This window comes from Tachysurus fulvidraco, chromosome 5 (assembly GCF_022655615.1).
Source record: "Tachysurus fulvidraco isolate hzauxx_2018 chromosome 5, HZAU_PFXX_2.0, whole genome shotgun sequence".
In the NCBI taxonomy this organism is placed as follows: Eukaryota; Metazoa; Chordata; class Actinopteri; order Siluriformes; family Bagridae; genus Tachysurus; species Tachysurus fulvidraco.
In genome coordinates this window covers 27,520,111-27,537,357 of record NC_062522.1, presented here as the reverse complement: position 1 = coordinate 27,537,357, position 17,247 = coordinate 27,520,111, and the positions used below count along the sequence as shown (strand labels likewise).

Here is a 17,247-nt window from a genome sequence, read left to right as displayed (position 1 = left end):
TGTCTTAATTTGCTTTAAAAAGGGTTTTCTTTCTGTTTATTCTATCATAAAGCAAATTGTGTAGACCAAACCATACAGTACGTGACCGAGACACGACATTTGGCTGATTATGGCTTAGGAAATGTTGTATGATCCAAGTTATCTGTGTTCATTTATAAGTGGATTTTAAATGACTGCCTAATTACTTCAATGGCGCTAAAACGTCAGCCAATCAGCTCTCAGCTGGCATTTGTCAAGCGAGGGAGTTTTGAATGCAAGCTGTTCTAGAACTAATAGAACTAAAATTCGGTGCGAACGATGGTTAGAACGCGCTCACAAAGCAACACAGCAGTAACCTCCAACTCATCCATCGTGATCGCCCTTCGTGCACAGATAAGTGTTATCTTTAACCCAAAATCTATAGAGATTGTTTTCTAAACAAGGAAACTTACAGTCGCTCGCGCAGGTGTAGTATTTATAAATGCAGGTCACGTGAGAACACGACGCGCCGTCGCGTGACCCACACATAGCCGTTAATTTAAACAGCAAGGAAAAACTGGAAAAAATATGTGTATATAACGGGAGTAACAACGAGGTATGATACACAACAGTCCACTGACGTAAATTAAGTCATATCATGTATTGATCAGCAATTTAACTTGTTTTTAAATCCAATTTTTATTGACTATAGTGCCTGATCGAGCATCGTATTTTCTATAATATTTTAGTATTAACCCAATATCGTGATAGTATTTACGATGAAGTCTTGAAATTATACTATATGCAGTTATACTCACTGTGGGAGGGGGTTCTACAGTAGATATGAGACATTTTTAGACACCGAGCTGAGAAACTCCGTACTGAAATGTTTTAGTTGTTGTTGTTGTTGTTGTTGTTTTTAAATCATTGTTGTCGCGAGCGGTTTTACGATTTTAACGGTCCACATTTGCTATCTCGTAGTTCCGGATACAAGCAGGGGAAATGTTATTGTTTGCACTTTATTGATCAGTACATTACTGTTTGCACTTCAGATATACTTTCAGCTGTATTAGGCTTTAACTGAGGGTAATACAGCTTAAAGTATATCAGTGGCCTGATCTCTACTTTTGCTTTATGCAATGTTACTACATTTATTTCTGACCGTCAGAACACCATGTAAAGTCTTCTCCACTGCCTCTCATAATTCCTGAACCAATCTTTCACAATTTGTGCCTGATATTTTATTTGCCTTTAAATATTTAACTTTATATTAACTTAACATTTAATGCCCTTCTGCTCGGCTGTGAACGTAGCCTGGCCTTTTTGCTCGGCCCTTTCTGATTGGCTGTGGACGTCACGCTGCCTTTCTGCTGAAATATTGTGTATAGATATTTTTTTTTTTAAATTTGTAAAAGAAATTTGTGTATAGGTAGTGTTAAACAACGGCCCTTTCTGATTGTCGCATGGCTGGGGTCATTGCTCTGCTTTTTCCTATAGGCTGTGGACGTCGCCGTGTGCTTTGCTCCTTTTTTTTTTTTTTTTACCTCCGTTGGCCGTGACTTTGTTTGGCTATGGACGTCGCTCTGCGCCCATCTGCTCAGATTTGGACGTTGCTCTGCGCCCCTCTGGACGTCTTTGGTCAACGCTCTGCACTTTTATGATCGGATGTGGACATCGCTCGGCTTTTCTGCTAAAATATTGTGTATAGATAATTTGAAATGGTTTTTTTGTATAAACATTTTAGGAATTTGTATGTATAGGCAGCGTAAAACATCGGCCCTTCTGCTCGGCTGTGGACATCGCTCGGCTTTTTCTGATTGGCTGTGGACGTCGCTCGCCCTTCTGCTCAGCTGTGGATGTCACTCCACCACTTCCTTCGCCATGTGCCTCCCTCTGCTACTTGCCTCGCCGTGTGCTTTGCTCTGCCACCTGCTTTGCCAAGTGCTTTGCTCCACCACCTTCCTCCCTTTAGGGACGTGTGTCGGCCGGGGCTTTCTGATCGGCTGTGGATGTTGCTCGGCCCTTCTGCTCGGCTGTAGACATCACTCTGTGACCTTCTGCTTGCGTGGGGTCATCACTCGGCCCTCTCTGATCGGCTGTGGATGTTGCTCGGCCCTTCTGCTCGGCTGTAGACATCACTCTGTGACCTTCTGCTTGGGTGGGGTCATCACTCGGCCCTCTCTGATCGGCTGTGGACATCACTCTGCCCTTTTTGATTGGCTGTGGACGTCGCTCTGCCCTTTCTGATTGGTTGTGGACGTTGCTCTGCCCTTTCTGCTCGGCTGTGGATGTTGCTCGGTCCTTCTGCTAAGGTGGGGTCATCGCTTGGCCCTTTCTGATCGGCTGAGAATGACGCTCTGCCCTTCTGCTTGGCTTTGGTTGTTGCTTGGCTCTTTCTGATCGGCTGTGGAGGATGCTCGGCCCTTCTGCTTGGCTGTGGACATCGCTCGCCTCGCTGTGTGCCTCCCTCTGCTACTTGCCTTGCTGTGTGCCTCGTTGCGCCACCTGCCTTGACGTGTGCTTTGCTCTGCCACCTGCCTTGCCGTGTGTTTTTTTTTTCTTTTTTTTTTTTCTCTCCCCCTCCCTTTAGGGACGCTCAGCTGTGTTTGTTGCTCTGCTCTTTCTGCTCGGCTGTGGACGTCACTCGCCCCTCTGCCCAGCTGTGGACTTCGCTATGCCCTTTCTGATCGGCTGTGAACATCATTCAGCCCTTCTGCTAAAATATTGTGTATAGATAATTTGAAATGTTTTTATGTATACAATTTTTTGGAATTTATAGGCATCGTAAATCATCGGCCCTTTCTGCTCGGCTGTGGACGTTGCTCGCCCTTTCTGCTCGGCCATGGTCGACGCTCTGCGCCCTTCCACTCGGTCGTGGTCGCCCTTTCTGCCCGGCTTGGGTCATCGCTCGACTCTTTCTGCTCGGCTGTGTCTGTTGCTCGGCTCTTTCTGATCGGCTGTGGAAGACGCTCGGCCTTCTGCTTGGCTGTGGGCATCACTTGCCTTGCTGTGTGCCTCACTGCACCACCTGCCTTGACGTGTGCTTTTCTCTGCCACCTGCCTTACCGGGTCTTCTTTTTTTTTCACCTCCCTTTAATTTGTTGCTCTGCTCTTTCTGATCAGCTGTGGACGTCGCTCGGCCTTCTGCTACTTTGCTACTGTATGCCCTTTCAGATCGGCTGTGGACTTTGCTATGCCCTTTCTGATCGGCTGTGAACGTCATTCAGCCCTTCTGCTTGGCTGTGGACATCACTCTGCCTTTATGCTAAAATATTGTGTATAGATAATTTGAAATGTTTTTACGCATACAATTTTTTTGGAATTTATAGGCATCGTAAAACATCGGCCCCTTCTGCTCGGTTGTGGATGTGGCTCGCCTTTTCTGCTCGGCCGTGGATGTCGCTTGCCCTTTCTGCTCGGCCGTGGATGTCGCTTGCCCTTTCTGCTCGGCCGTGGTCGTCGCTCTGCCCTTTCTGCTCGGCCGTGGTCGTCGCTCTGCCCTTTCTGCTCGGCCGTGGTCGTCGCTCTGCCCTTTCTGCTCGGCCGTGGACGTCGCTCTGCGCCCGTTCTGCTAAAATATTGTGTATAGATAATTCAAAATGCTTTTTTTTTTTTTAATTTTATTTTAATAATTTGTATCAGTAGTCTAAAACATTTGGCACTATCTGATCGTCTGTTATCGTCAATTGGCCCCTCTGCTCGGCCGTGGACATCGCACTGCGCCTCGCTCGCCCTTCTGCTCGGCTGTGGACATCGCTCGGCTGTGGAGGTTGCTCGGCTCTTTCTGATTGGCTGTGGACGTTGTTTGGCCCTTCTGAGGACGGCACTCCACTACTTGCCTCACTGTATGACTCCCTCTGCTACTTGCTTGCTGTGTGTCTCGCTGCGCCACCTGCCTCGCTGTGTGCTTTGCTCTGCCACCTGCCTTGCCGTGTGTTCTTTGTTTTTTTTTTCTCCCTTTAGGGACACGTGTCGCTCAGCTGTGGACGGCGCTCTGCGCCCTTCTGCTCGGCCCTGGTCGTCGCTCTGCGCCCCTGTGCTCAGCCTGTGAACGTCATTTGGCCCTTTTGCTTGTCTGTGGACATCGTTCTGCCTTTCTGGTAAAATATTGTGTATAGATAATTTGAAATGTTTTCTGGTATAAAAATTTTTGGAATTTGTATGTATAGGCAGCGTAAAACATCGGCCCTTCTGCGCGGCTGTGTGCGTTGCTCGCCCCTCTGCTCGGCTGTGTGCGTCGCACGGCTCTTTCTGATTGGCTGTGGACGTTGTTTGGCCCTTCTGAGGACGGCGCTCCACTACTTGCCTTGCTGTGTGCCTCTCTCTGCTACTTGCCTTGCTGTGTTTCTCGCTGCGCCACCTGCCTTGACGTGTGTTCTTTTGTTTTTTTTCTTTTTTGTTCTTTGTGTCGCTCAGCCATTCTGCTCAGCTGTAGATGTTGCTTGGGTCTTCACTCTGCGCCCTTTCTGCTCGGCCGTGGACGTCGCACTGCGCCCTTTCTGCTCGGCCGTGGACGTCGCACTGCGCCCTTTCTGCTCGGCCGTGGACGTCGCACTGCGCCCTTTCTGCTCGGCCGTGGACGTCGCACTGCGCCCTTTCTGCTCGGCCGTGGACGTCGCACTGCGCCCTTTCTGCTCGGCCGTGGACGTCGCACTGCGCCCTTTCTGCTAAAATATTATGTATAGATAATCCGAAAAAAATTTTTGTATAAAAATTGTAGAAAGGTGCTTTCGAGGTCTCTCTGCCCTTACTGATCGGCTGTGGACATCGCTCTGCGCTTTTTTGTTTGGCTGTGGACGTCGCTCTGCGCTTTTTTGTTTGGCTGTGGACGTCGCTCGGCCCTTTCCGCTCGGCTGTGGACGTCGCTCGGCCCTTTCCGCTCGGCTGTGGACGTCGCTTTGCCTTTTTGCTAAATAATTGTGTATAGATAATTTAAAGTGTTTTTTTTTGTTTGTTTGTTTTTTTTTGTAAAAAATTTTTAAAAAATTGTAGAAATTTGTGTGTATGGGTAGTGTAAACCATCGGCCCTTTCTGCTTGGCTGTGAACGTCACTCAGCCCTTCTGCTCTGCTGTGGACATTGCTCAGCCTTTCTGTTAAAATATCATGTATAGATAATTCTAAAAAAAATTTTGTATAAAATTTGTATTAATTTCTTTGTATAGGTAGTCTAAAACATTGGCCCTTTCTTGATCGTCTGTTATCGTCAATCGGCTCCTCTACTCTGTTGTGGGCATCGCACTGCGCCCCTCTGCTCGGTTGTGGATGTCACTCTGCCCTTTCTACGTGGCTGTGGACGTCGCTCGGCCCTTTCTGGTTGGCTGTGGACGTCGCTCGGCCCTTTCTGGTTGGCTGTGGACGTCGCTCGGCCCTTTCTGGTCGGCTGTGGACGTCGCTCGGCCCTTTCTGGTCGGCTGTGGACGTCGCTCGGCCCTTTCTGGTTGGCTGTGGACGTCGCTCGGCCCTTTCTGGTTGGCTGTGGACGTCGCTCTGCTCTTTCTGCTTGTTTGTGGATGTCGCTCAGCTTTTTCTAATCTCCTTTGGATGTCACTCTGACTATTTGCTTGGCTGTGGACGTCGCTCGGCCCTTCTGCTTGGCTGTGACTTTGCTATGCCCTTTCTGAGCGGCTGTGAGCATCACCCAGTCCTCTTCATCTACAGAAAGCGCACCCCCACAGAGAAGAACTATGCCATAGTGGAATGGTAAGCTCTTGCGATAAAGTGGGCCATCGAGGACCTGCGCTACTACCTGGCAGGGAGGCACTTCACCCTGGTGAGCGATCACGCCCCCTCCCGTGGATGGCAAAGGCGAAGGACACGTATGCCCGGGTAGCTAAATTTTTTCTCTCGTTGCGAGACTTCTCGTTTCAGGTCCAACACAGAGCCGACAGCCTACATGGTAATGCCTATGGCCTCTCATGGTGCTACGCTCTCTGGGGGCGACCACAACCAGACGGGGGCTCAGAGCTAAGGAGGGGGCCTGTGGCATTTTCTTTTGCTCATATCTCTTGACTCTTTGCTATTATTCAGTGTTCTGCTTTCAAAGATCTTACAGTATATATAATTAAAATTGTTATAAATAGAACATGCATAGTTTATAGATATTTAAACATATTGTATATTTGAATATTGTAAAAAATGTTTGTATAGATACTGTATATTCGTAAGATTTTGTTTAAAAAGTGTAAAATGTGTGCATAGTTAGTTTAAAATAGTGCATGTTTATAAAATGTAAAATATTGTGTATATCTAAGTGTAACTTTTTTTTGTAAAATATTGTACAATATTATTTGTATAGAAAGTGTAAAGAAATTTGCATAGATAATCTTAGGTCTTTATTAAAAATAGCAAAGCATTGTGTGTATAGGTAATGTATAAATAGTATGTATATATAACTTGCTACATTTCGTTATGTATAGAAATGCACAGTATATATCGTGTGTGTGTGTGTGTGTGTGTGTGTATGTATATACACAATTTTAGCTGTAGACAATTGTAAATGTAAACTATGTATTCTTTAAGCGTAAAATGTATGTATAAATGTCCAAATATTGTAAAATTGTGAATATAAAGTGTAAAAAAAATTTTGTATAGATAGTCTTGTCTTCTTTCTTTAAAAATTGCAGAATGTGTGTGCATAGGAAGTGTAAAATATTGTTTATTGATTCTTTAAAATATGTTTGTGTATAGAAAGTGTAAAAAAAAAACAACAACTTAGGTACAGGAAATTTAAAATATTGTGTAAAATCAACATTCATGTATCTTTATCACTATTTTTTAGTATACATTCAAGCTTGGTAGAGCCTTTGTAGAAAAATACTGCTCTCTGAGCTGGTGGAAGCTATAGAGTGTCCTCTTTACACTTTTATCACAGACAAGCATCTGATACAAGAAAATGGTTTAACCTTTTTTTTTTTTCAAGACACTATTTTAAAAACTTATCTGGAAAGCATGTTTGGTGATTTGGAACAGGTTTTCATTGGTTTAGGATTTAACAAAGGATTACTCCACAATTACATTTTTATTTATTCATGGCATTAATCAATCACATTTAAACAAAGTAAAAATATAAAATGTTTATCATTATATTTTAATGTTGTATAAACATATCAGAGATAAAACATCTATGATAAAACCTGAGTAGCATTCACTTATTTATTTAAGAAGCATTTGTCACACACGTATCTGGGGCATTTCAACAACAGATTAATTTTGGGGACTAAAAGATATATATTTCCTATTATAAGACACTGAGATGTAATTTAGTCAACGAATTCAAAGCCAACTTAAGATTATTGTAGCCTCAGTTTGTTCTAGGTTTATTTAAATGAAAAAACCTTCAAGTTGTTTCAAAGAAGAAGAAGAAGAAGGTAGAGGCAGTGGCTTCAGTCCACAATTATATATTGGGGCACTTGAAAAATGGGTGTTCAAACAAAAAGTGACATGTTGTAATTAGTTTACTGCATATAGCTATAAATATCAGGAAATGAAAGCTGAAATTCTGATTGATCATATTCATCTTTCGATCTCAAATTTTGATCTTTTCAGTGTACAACAAAAACATAAGCATTAGTCTTGCTGTTCCAGTACCTTCAAAATGGTCAGTATAAGACAGGGAAATATTTAATTTTTATGTGACAGCAGCATCTAGTGTTCAAAAATTTTCATGATCATTTTTACTTTCCCAAAGCTATCAACAATAAACAGCCCTAAGCAACAAAAACAAAATTAGTGGCTAATTATTTTTCAAAAAATGAAAAGTAAATAATTAAAAAAAAATTGCATGACAAACATGCCAATAACCAAGAAAAACAGATCACCTTTGTACAAGAATCATTAAAAAACATTTATGTTTAATGTAGTTCGGATAAGCGGTAGAAAATGAGTGAGAGATGAGTGAGTGAGTTTAATGCAGCTATATACAGTGGTGTGAAAAAGTTTTTGCCCCCTTCCTGATTTTTTTTTAAATTTTTTTGCACGTTTGTAAATACACAAATAATTCAATATTACATCAATACCTGTCACATTTTAAAAACAAGTACAATGTATTTGTTGTATCTCTTATCTCTTATCTCTATTGTTAAAACACTGCGAAAACTAAGGGATTAACAGTCTTTTAACACAACATTTAACCTGGGTTTTTTTTTTGTTTTTTTTGTTTTTAGCTCTGAACATAATTTTATTGAGACACAATAATTTCAACTCCTCTAGGGTTTACACAGAACAAGTAACTACAGACTTCCTTTCAGTTTAGACCAGTCTGGTCTTTTTCCTCTGTTTTTTCTCGTCAGGAAAGTGTTTCAGCCATCAGACCCACCAGTTTTTTTGTTTTTAGATTTCATTCCTTTCTTTATAAACTCTAGAGAATGTGTGTGTGTGTAAAAATCCCAGCAGTTTCTGAAACACTCAAACCAGCCCATCAGGCACAGTCACAGATATTACACTGTCCTGCCATTGTAAACAGCTGTACACCTGTATCAGAAGGGTTTTATGCTTTGTTCTAATGGCTGATTGGAGAAAAGCAAAACTGAGCATGTTTACAGGTGTTCCTTTTAAATGATACAGTGAGTGTAGACCTGGGTGTGAATTACAGCCCGAGGAATTGCTAGAACCACTGCAATAGAAATTGAATCAACACCTTTTGGCCAAATAGACTCAATATTCTACTAAGGAAACTTCCAGAACACTAGGTGGCAGTGGAGAGCAAGAGAGGCGTTGAAGCTGTTTTATTTGTCCCACAGATTGAGTCCCGGTGTCTAACTGATCTATTACTGTTGTATCAGCTGCATATTTGTTCTGAACCTTTATGCAGGTGAGTTCAGCTGTGAAAGTCTCATACGTGCTGTTCGTCACAATTTAAGATATTTAACGTGTGTCCAGAGGTTTGATTTGTGCATCACGTGTGAGCTTTACTCATCCCGGCTTATATTTGACTTGCAAAAGAATTTTATGCATATTTCAGTCTATCATCATGAAAACCTCGAAGGAAGCTGTTCAGACCGTCGCAAAGGAGTTTCTTCATTTTGTTAATCGTGGAGTTTCACCATATCATGGTAAGGAAGCATCACAGCATGAGCTAGTTTATCATTATGTTCATGTATTATTGCATGGTACAACCTGTTTGTAAAGTGAATTGACATTGATCTATTCTATACTATTATTCTTGAAGCTATTTTTCAAGCTCGATTGGACAGTGAGCCTCTGTCTCTCATGAGCTGAGAGAATTATCTCATGAGCAATAAGCAAAAGTTGCTCTTTGTACTTTTTGCACCTTGTTCTTGAGCAAATCTGTGATGAACTCAAATTCATCAAGTACAAAGTCCTTGTATTTGCAGTCTCAACCATAATGTTTATTGGATTTTATTAACACTCCTGTTGTTCTCTCTCTCTCTCTCTCTCTCTCTTTGTCTGTCTGTCTCTCTCTGTCTCTGTCTCTCTAATTATTTTACAGTGGTTGAAGAGTGCAAGACTCGTCTTTTAAAAGCTGGCTTTACAGAGCTGAAGGAATCTGAACATTGGGATATCAAACCAGCAAATCTGGTTTGTATCCATCTGTAATTTTTACAATCTACGTTCGGCCACTGGCAGTTGTTTTAGTGACGTGTTCTTTGAGCAAATGTGAGCCCCAGGTTACTGGAAGGGATCAAGAGCGTGTGCCGCCCTGATAAAGCTGTAGCCCAGGGGAGCGAGGATATCTTCCTCGTTTTTCTTGCTGTGCCAGTAAATTTTCAAATCTCTGCAGTATTTATTTTGCAGTTTCACTGCAGGCAATCAGAGCTCTTCTGGAGTCAGGGACAAAATGTTATTTAAAAAGCCAAAATGCTGGTTTATGATGTCATATGTCACATGTTGGGGCATGTGGTAGCCTAGTGGTTAAGGTGTTGGGCTACAAATTGGAATTTTGTGAGTTCAATCCCAGGTCCACAATGCTGACACTGTTCGGTCCCTGAGCAAGGCCCTTAACCCTCAATTGCTCAGTTGTATAAAAATGAAATAATGTAAGTCTCTCTGGATACAAGGGCATCTGCCAAATGCTGGAATTGTAAATGTAAATATGAATGGTATCGGCGGTCCAGCTCTGCTACCAGTCTGTGAATCATTAGTATAAAGTACTATAAATTAGTAAGAAGAAAACCGATCTGACAAGTAGTTATCCGGCTCTGTGGATTCATCATGTGCAGGACACATTTTATATCCATGCAGGCCGTCACTCTGTCTAACGTCCTCTAAAAGCTGATTAGCACAAGTTGTTGCAGTTTTGTTGGTGTCTGCAGGCTGGAAATATCCTGTAAGGTTGGGATATTTTTTAATGCTGCTGGTTACATTGTTCTACCAATTTGTGCATTATCCACCATCTTTCACACTATATGGTTGTATGCAGTCACTGCTTACTGGTTGATGGCAGGATGCGCCCATTATCCAATCAACGCCAATTACGCAACCAACCTCCGTAAATGAAGAAATTCTGGTTTTATTTATGTTTGTTATTTACTAGTGTATTACTATTATCTGCAAACCTAAAAAGCAATTAAAAATATGTTTAAAAAATACTAATGATTAAATAAATGTTTAAGTAAAAGATTTTTCCTGCATTTAGTAGGACCCTCCCCAGTGCAGGCCCCTGGGCTCTATGCACATTTATTAACAATGCCATAAACTGTTATAAACATTAAATCAATTTTTCAAATCATTTACATCTGTGGATAGCATTGAAACCAAAATGATGCCGATGATGAGAATTTAGATTCTTAAACTCTGATATAATGGACGTTCCAGCCGCATTGGACAAAGTTGTGTGATTTTATCCACAGGAATAAGATTATTTTCGGAAAGCTTAAGGCTTCCTTTTGAGATTATTACAGAAAGTTAGTCAAAAGTGCAAATTTCCAAGTAAAAGTATTAAGATGATTCAGGCAGATTCAGAGGGTGAGTAGTGTGTGAGGATCAGGCGCTGCCATCATAGGTAGAAAATCACTTTTTTTAATTTAACAGAATGTGCAAAAAAAAAAAATGCAGAATTTGGCCGGTCATAATTTATGTCGATATTTTTCCCCCCACAGTACTTTGTGACCCGGAACTACTCCACCATTATTGCCTTTGCTGTGGGTGGCCTGTACAAACCAGGCAATGGATTCTCCATCATAGGAGCGCACACGGATAGTCCCTGTCTGAGGGTAAGAGATTGCCACCTGACCTTTGAAAAAACTGGCAAAACTGTATAGCGATTCTAAAATGCTGCTTACTCATGGCTGAATTTAAAGCCACAAATTGTGCAGGTATTAAAAAAATGAATGTGACCACATAAACTAATTGCCATTTTTTAAATTTATTCTGATGTGTAGATGAGTAAAAGAAACATGCCTGCGTGTGCATCTTTGTGTACAGGTAAAGCCCCGCTCCAAGAAGACGAGGTCAGGCTGCCTACAGGTAGGTGTAGAGTGCTACGGAGGAGGAATTTGGAACACATGGTTTGACCGGGATCTGACTGTTGCAGGCCGTGTCATGGTCAGGGTATGTTATCTGAGTTTATATATATACACAGTTTATATATCTCACTCTGCCAGTGTCTGAAATAAACGCTCTTGAATTTTTTGTATTTGTGAGTGCAGAGTGGAGATAAGCTGGTGCATAGACTCGTTCATGTCCCTCGGCCTATCTTGAGGATCCCTCATCTGGCCATTCACCTTCAGAGAGACATCAATGACTCATTTGGCCCTAACAAGGAGAACCACCTGTGAGTTTGCAGGATGGGTAGCTGAGTACAATACAGTATTGTGTTGTGTATTTGGATCTTTTTTAATTCAGCATGATTTTGTGTTATTCAGTGTGCCTTTCCTGGCCACGGCCATTCAGGAAGAGCTTGAGACAGGTGTTTCTGCTGCTTCTGCCAGTGATGCCTGCAATGCAGTTTCCACAGTAAGATGCCAGTCTTCTTTTGTTGCCCTCACATTGTGTGTTTTGAAGAATAATAAATTAGGATTACATTATAATACTAATTATCAGGTTTTTCTCAGATGTGGGGATGGGGTAGCCTAGTGATTATGGTGTTGGATTACCAATGAGAAGGTTGTTAGTTCGGGAAGTGGTTCGAATCCTACATCCACCAAGCTGCCAGTGCTGGGTCCCTGAGCAAGGCTTTTAACCCTCATTTGCTCAGTTGAATAAAATGAAATAAAAATGGATATGGGTGTCTGCCAAATGCTGTAAAAATTAATTTCCAGTTAGTCTGGGGAGTGGTGGCTCAACTGGGGGCAGTGGTGGCTCAACTTGGGCAGTGGTGGCTCAGCTGGTTAAGGCTCTGGGTTGTTGATCGGCGGATTGGGGTTCAAGGTCCTCAACCCTCCCTGCACCAGGGGCGCTGTATCATATCTGCCCCTGCACTCTGACCCCAGCCTCCTCAGTTGGGGTATGTGAAGAAAAGAATTCCACTGTGCTGTAATGTATATGTGACGATAATAAAAGCTGCTATGCCCCCCCCCTCTATGTTTTCTTTCTTTCTACAGTTAAGACACTAATTAAACTGAATAGAATTCATGAGTGATATAAAATTAAGAAGTGTCAGTCAAGTTTGTCTTGTTCCAGAGCAGTCAAATTCCATTAAGTTTTTTTTGGTCTTCAAGCTGTTGCAATAGTTCAATCAACTCTTAAAAAATATTTAATAATACCGAGTCGACATTTTGCATCTGTGCAACTGAAGTCTGACCTCCTCCTAGTTTGATGTTTGGTACTGCGGTGCTCTTTACAATCCACATGAAGGTTTCACATGATCAATTGTTTTATGTCTATCCTCCTCTGTTTCAAACTAAACTGCTGGTGTGAAAGCTCCTTGAGAAAATCTTTATCTTATAAACCTTCAAATATGAATTCTGCATTGCTTTCTTAAGCAATGACAATCACACAATTATACCACTTTACTCTGTTTTTCTTTAAGCTTTTTGAACAGTTTTCTATTTACTGATTTATAAAAGATACAACATAAGTGTTGCAGAACCTACACAGTGAATATATTGTGAAATTATATCATTTGTTTATGGGTTTTCCTTTGAATATGCAAATATAATAAAAATAAGTATATATCGAACAACAAGGCTGTTTTTCTTGATTTTTTTTTTTTGTTTGTTTTGTTAAATTTTTTTGACAGACCTGTATCAGACCTTTTGACATTTTTGAACACTGTCTCTTTGTGTGCACTTATCAGGCAGAGAAACACCATCCAGCTCTGGTCCAGCTGCTGTGTAATGAGCTGAAGGTCAAGCCTGATGTTCTGCTGGATTTTGAGCTGTGTCTGGCAGACACGCAGCCAGCGGTGAGTCCTCTAAGGAAAATCTGACAGCATTGTTTTGCTTCTCACATCAAATCTGAGGGCATCCGTGCCACGTTTGCAGCAGCTCAGCGCCTGTCAGGATTGTCCAGGGAGGATAAAGTAGGCTGTTGTCGAGGATTCATTTGTACAACTCTATCTGACCCTGTCTCTCTGCATTCATCAGTGTAATGGATTCATGCCTGGCTTGAATCCATCTGTGCTGTACTTTCTCTGACTGGTTAAAATAGTATAATTCTATTTATTCTGTTGAGATGAGACTAAACAGGTTACTGTTTAAATTAAGGTTTGAATGATTTTAACCGTAGAAGAAACTCATTGTGTTATTCAGATTAATTTTTTTATTGGTTAACATTATTGTTCAATTTATTACTGACAAAAGTACACACTCCTACTAAACAGTACACACAGTCTTAACAGCACTGCACTACAAGTACATGCAACATTAGCAGTCTTTAATAGACATTGTATACTGTATGTGGTCCATGAAATTTGCATAGGGATATTGATCTTGTTGCAGAATGGCATAAATATTGGCATATTATGACCTCTAGCCGTGACGGTGGTCATAATAGTTACTGGCAACGTCTATCAGTAATGCTGCTATTATGAAACCATTATAGGGTCTGTATAGATAAAAACCTATTACAGTGGTATGTGTGGATGTAGTTTTAGTGTAAGTCGCCTGGAGGCGTTCTTACTATCTGCTGTTTATTCTGCCCTTAATAAGACTATTTGGGTGCAGATTTCCATACTGATCCAGTCTGAGCCACATCCAATTCTATTTGTTTAATCAGTTGATCTTGGCTTTCAGTAGACTTTCAGTTGTAGCTTCTGCTCGGTTCAAATAAAACCTGCATCCACACCAGCTCTTTCCAGATATGATTGGACACCCTGAATGTACAGTATTCCTTACTTTGTATTTTTAAACACAACCACTGGTAGTGCTGTGGCAATTTAAACCATTTGATAACACAACATAAGACAATTTGGATGCCAAAAAAAAAAGAATATTGTAGAGAGAAAAGAAAAAGAATATTTAAAAAGGCTAATATCTCTTTACAGGCACTAGGAGGTGTGTATGAGGAGTTCATTTTTTCTCCTCGTCTGGACAATCTCCACAGTTGCTTCTGTGCTTTGACCGTAAGTTTCAGTGTGTTTTTATTACCCCAGTAATTAATCCTGTCAGGTTTCTACACACAACACAACAAATGCTGCTTTTATAGTGTCATGTGTCCCAATCCGCTTCAGGCTCTGATAGACGCGAGTACTCCTGCCTCTCTCTCGGGAGACCCAAATATCCGCATGGTCACTCTGTATGACAACGAAGAGGTGAGCAAAATATTTTGTTTATTTACTCTACCTAAACGTAGTCATTTTAGATATGCACCTCAGTAATTGACTTAATAGCAAGAAAAATAATAGGCTTAATGCTTAATTCTCCAATTATGCCTAACTTTAGTTTTTGTAGACAAAATACTGCACCATTGTACATCTGTTTTGTCATTTTTAGTTTAACAAAATAAGTCAAAACTCTGACTTTTGTTCTGCAGGTAGGGTCAGAAAGTGCTCAGGGTGCCATGTCGAACCTGACTGAGCTTATTCTGCGTCGTCTGGCAACCAGCCAGGAAAATCTGACTGCCTTTCAGGAGGCCATGCCTATATCCTTCATGATCAGTGCTGACATGGCTCATGCTCTGCACCCAAACTACCAGTCAGTTACTTTGCCAATCACTGCGTTTTTAGGAATCGTATGTTATAGCATCAAAGCAGCAGAACAATAAAAGTACTAGTGCAAAACCATGAAAACTTATAGCTTTAATAAAGTGTCTCAGGTCAATGCCCTGATTGCTGTAGACATATTTATAGTTACATGTATGTGAAGGTATTGATTTGTAATGTTTTCTTTGATTTCATTGTCAGAGATAAGCATGACGAGAATCACAGACCAGCTTTCCATAAGGTATTCTAATCTTTTAGATGCACTATTACACACATTTTGTATCCTCTCTCTGTGTGCTGAACGGCTCTGTATTCTGGCTTAGGGTCCAGTCATAAAATTTAACAGCAACCAGCGATATGCCACTACTGCTGTAACTGCCTCCATGATACGAGAGATTGCAGCGAGGATGGATGTGCCTCTTCAGGTATAACGATACTCAATATTGATGTGCATTTTATTGGGCTAATTTTAATGTAGGTGAACTAACTTATTTAACGCCGGTGACATTTATCAGATCAGGTCAGGTAAAACCCACCAGTTCAAAATCCCACCACAGGTGTGTGTGTGTGTGTGTGTGTGTGTGTGTGTGTGTGTGTGTGTGTGTGTGTGTGTGTGTGTGTGTGTGTGTGTGTGTGTGTGTGTGTGTGTGTGTGTGTGTGTGTGTGTGTGTGATTTCCCAGGATGTGATGGTGCGGAATGACAGTCCCTGTGGAACAACCATTGGACCTATTCTGTCTGCTCGGCTGGGAATGCCGGTGCTGGATATCGGTGCTCCACAGCTGGCCATGCACTCCATCAGAGAGATGTGCTGCACCTCTGGTGTCCTCCAGACCACAACTCTATTCAAGGTGCTTCCACTTCTCATCAAATCCTCTTCTAAGCAGCAGTGTCAGTGTCTTTGTCTTCTTTATTATAGTACCTCATCTCTGGTCTTCATTCTTCAGTTCACCCAGCCTCCTCCATCTTTTACTAATTGTTCTTTTCTTTTATTACACCTATAAAATAATATATATATATATATATATATATATATATATATATATATATATATATATATATATATATATATATATATATATATATATAATACTGTTACTCTTGTAAAATGCAAGACATAATTCTTCTCAAATTAAAGGCATACCAGATTCTTTTAGGCATACCAGATTCAGGCTAATGTCAGCAGCTGATTCTGCATCTTCTGGACTTTTCTATAAGAATTTACATCAGACTAATTCTCCTGTATTTGCTTTTTCGGCAGGGCTTCTTCGAGCACTTCCCATCCGTGAGAAACATGGTTGTGGTGGACTAGTGTGCTGCTGGGACACAGCATAACTAGAAAGATGGCCAGATGTGTATCCAAATAAGGAAAATCAAAATCTCAATCTTAATAATGTATTTGGATAATTCATTTTTACATTTGTAAAATTTGTCCTACTCCAGACTGAAATCCTAAAATAACCTCCTGGCTGTCAAGTAGAACCCTTATTTGAAGAACACAATTCTGTATTTACTCCATGCATAGAACTAGATGGACTTATAATTTTTTTTTTAATCATAACCTGTCTTTGGTTTCTAAATCTTTGGCAGTTTTCTACTTCAGGAAGAATGGAATTGTTAAAGACAATAAAAAAATGTCTATCTAATTTGTCTTTGAATTAGATGGGTTTTTGGGGACTCTCTGCCCTATACTTTTACAGACTAAAGCTAGATGCATTGGCTGGTGTTGCCTGTTTGCTCGTATTTTGATACAAGCTAAAAACATAATTACAGGTCTGTCTACTCCATATGCAGTATATGCATATTGTAGGTATGCAATCACTGACTGTGAACGATCTGATGCTAAGCCATCACTCGTATGAATGGAACATTTATAGGACTACTGCTGACCATATATTTAGAGAGAGGACCATTTCCTTTGTCAGCAGTGATGCTGACTTGGCAGTTTTTTAACCAGTAATCTATTCAATAGTTAATGCAAAATCAAATTTATAACATGACTGCTTATAGGCGATATTCTTAGTGCAGTTAAATGCTCGTCCTGAATGCTGGCCTGAAATAGATGCTTTCATAACTGAGAGTGTACAGCATGGAAGCACAATTAAGTCCTTATCTCTCATCTTTATTCTTATGACTAGTCTTTGTTGCATGGAGGGTGCCTGGGATGTTAAACCAACTGTTTTTTTATTTTTATTTTTTTTTTTAAAGTTTTTTTTTTTATTAACATTTCTTTACCACTGCTTTAAGGTT

The 17,247-nt window shown here is 40.9% G+C and overlaps 2 protein-coding genes across 2 annotated transcripts; both read left to right on the top strand.

Annotated features, from left to right (window-relative positions):
- The first annotated feature begins 2,246 nt into the window (after positions 1 to 2,246).
- LOC113634432 lies at positions 2,247 to 6,524 on the top strand. The gene is made up of 6 exons (XM_047814112.1): positions 2,247 to 2,270; positions 2,549 to 2,651; positions 2,738 to 2,967; positions 3,548 to 3,803; positions 3,922 to 4,058; positions 4,375 to 6,524. The coding sequence occupies exons 1-6, from the start codon at positions 2,247 to 2,249 to the stop codon at positions 4,627 to 4,629; spliced, it is 1,005 nt and encodes a 334-aa protein (XP_047670068.1). The 3' UTR covers positions 4,630 to 6,524.
- A 2,097-nt stretch (positions 6,525 to 8,621) lies between these two features.
- On the top strand, positions 8,622 to 16,643 carry LOC113634428 (aspartyl aminopeptidase). Its single transcript, XM_027133377.2, has 15 exons — positions 8,622 to 8,768; positions 8,919 to 9,009; positions 9,408 to 9,496; positions 11,017 to 11,130; positions 11,342 to 11,467; positions 11,566 to 11,690; positions 11,782 to 11,872; positions 13,155 to 13,262; positions 14,343 to 14,420; positions 14,529 to 14,609; positions 14,831 to 14,991; positions 15,201 to 15,240; positions 15,323 to 15,424; positions 15,681 to 15,848; positions 16,259 to 16,643. The coding sequence occupies exons 1-15, from the start codon at positions 8,763 to 8,765 to the stop codon at positions 16,307 to 16,309; spliced, it is 1,431 nt and encodes a 476-aa protein (XP_026989178.1). The 5' UTR covers positions 8,622 to 8,762; the 3' UTR covers positions 16,310 to 16,643.
- The last annotated feature ends 604 nt before the right edge of the window (positions 16,644 to 17,247 follow it).

Bases quoted from the DNA above. Each gene is read 5' to 3' on its own strand.
- LOC113634432 (XM_047814112.1), top strand. From the start codon at position 2,247: ATGTTGCTCGGTCCTTCTGCTAAG. The intron at 2,652-2,737 runs GTGAACATCATT...TGGAATTTATAG, and splicing joins TATGCCCTTTCTGATCGGCT to GCATCGTAAATCATCGGCCC. The intron at 2,968-3,547 runs GTGTGCCTCACT...TATTGTGTATAG, and splicing joins TGGGCATCACTTGCCTTGCT to ATAATTCAAAATGCTTTTTT.
- LOC113634428 (XM_027133377.2), top strand. The intron at 11,873-13,154 runs GTAAGATGCCAG...TGCACTTATCAG, and splicing joins CCTGCAATGCAGTTTCCACA to GCAGAGAAACACCATCCAGC. The intron at 14,610-14,830 runs GTGAGCAAAATA...TTTGTTCTGCAG, and splicing joins CTCTGTATGACAACGAAGAG to GTAGGGTCAGAAAGTGCTCA.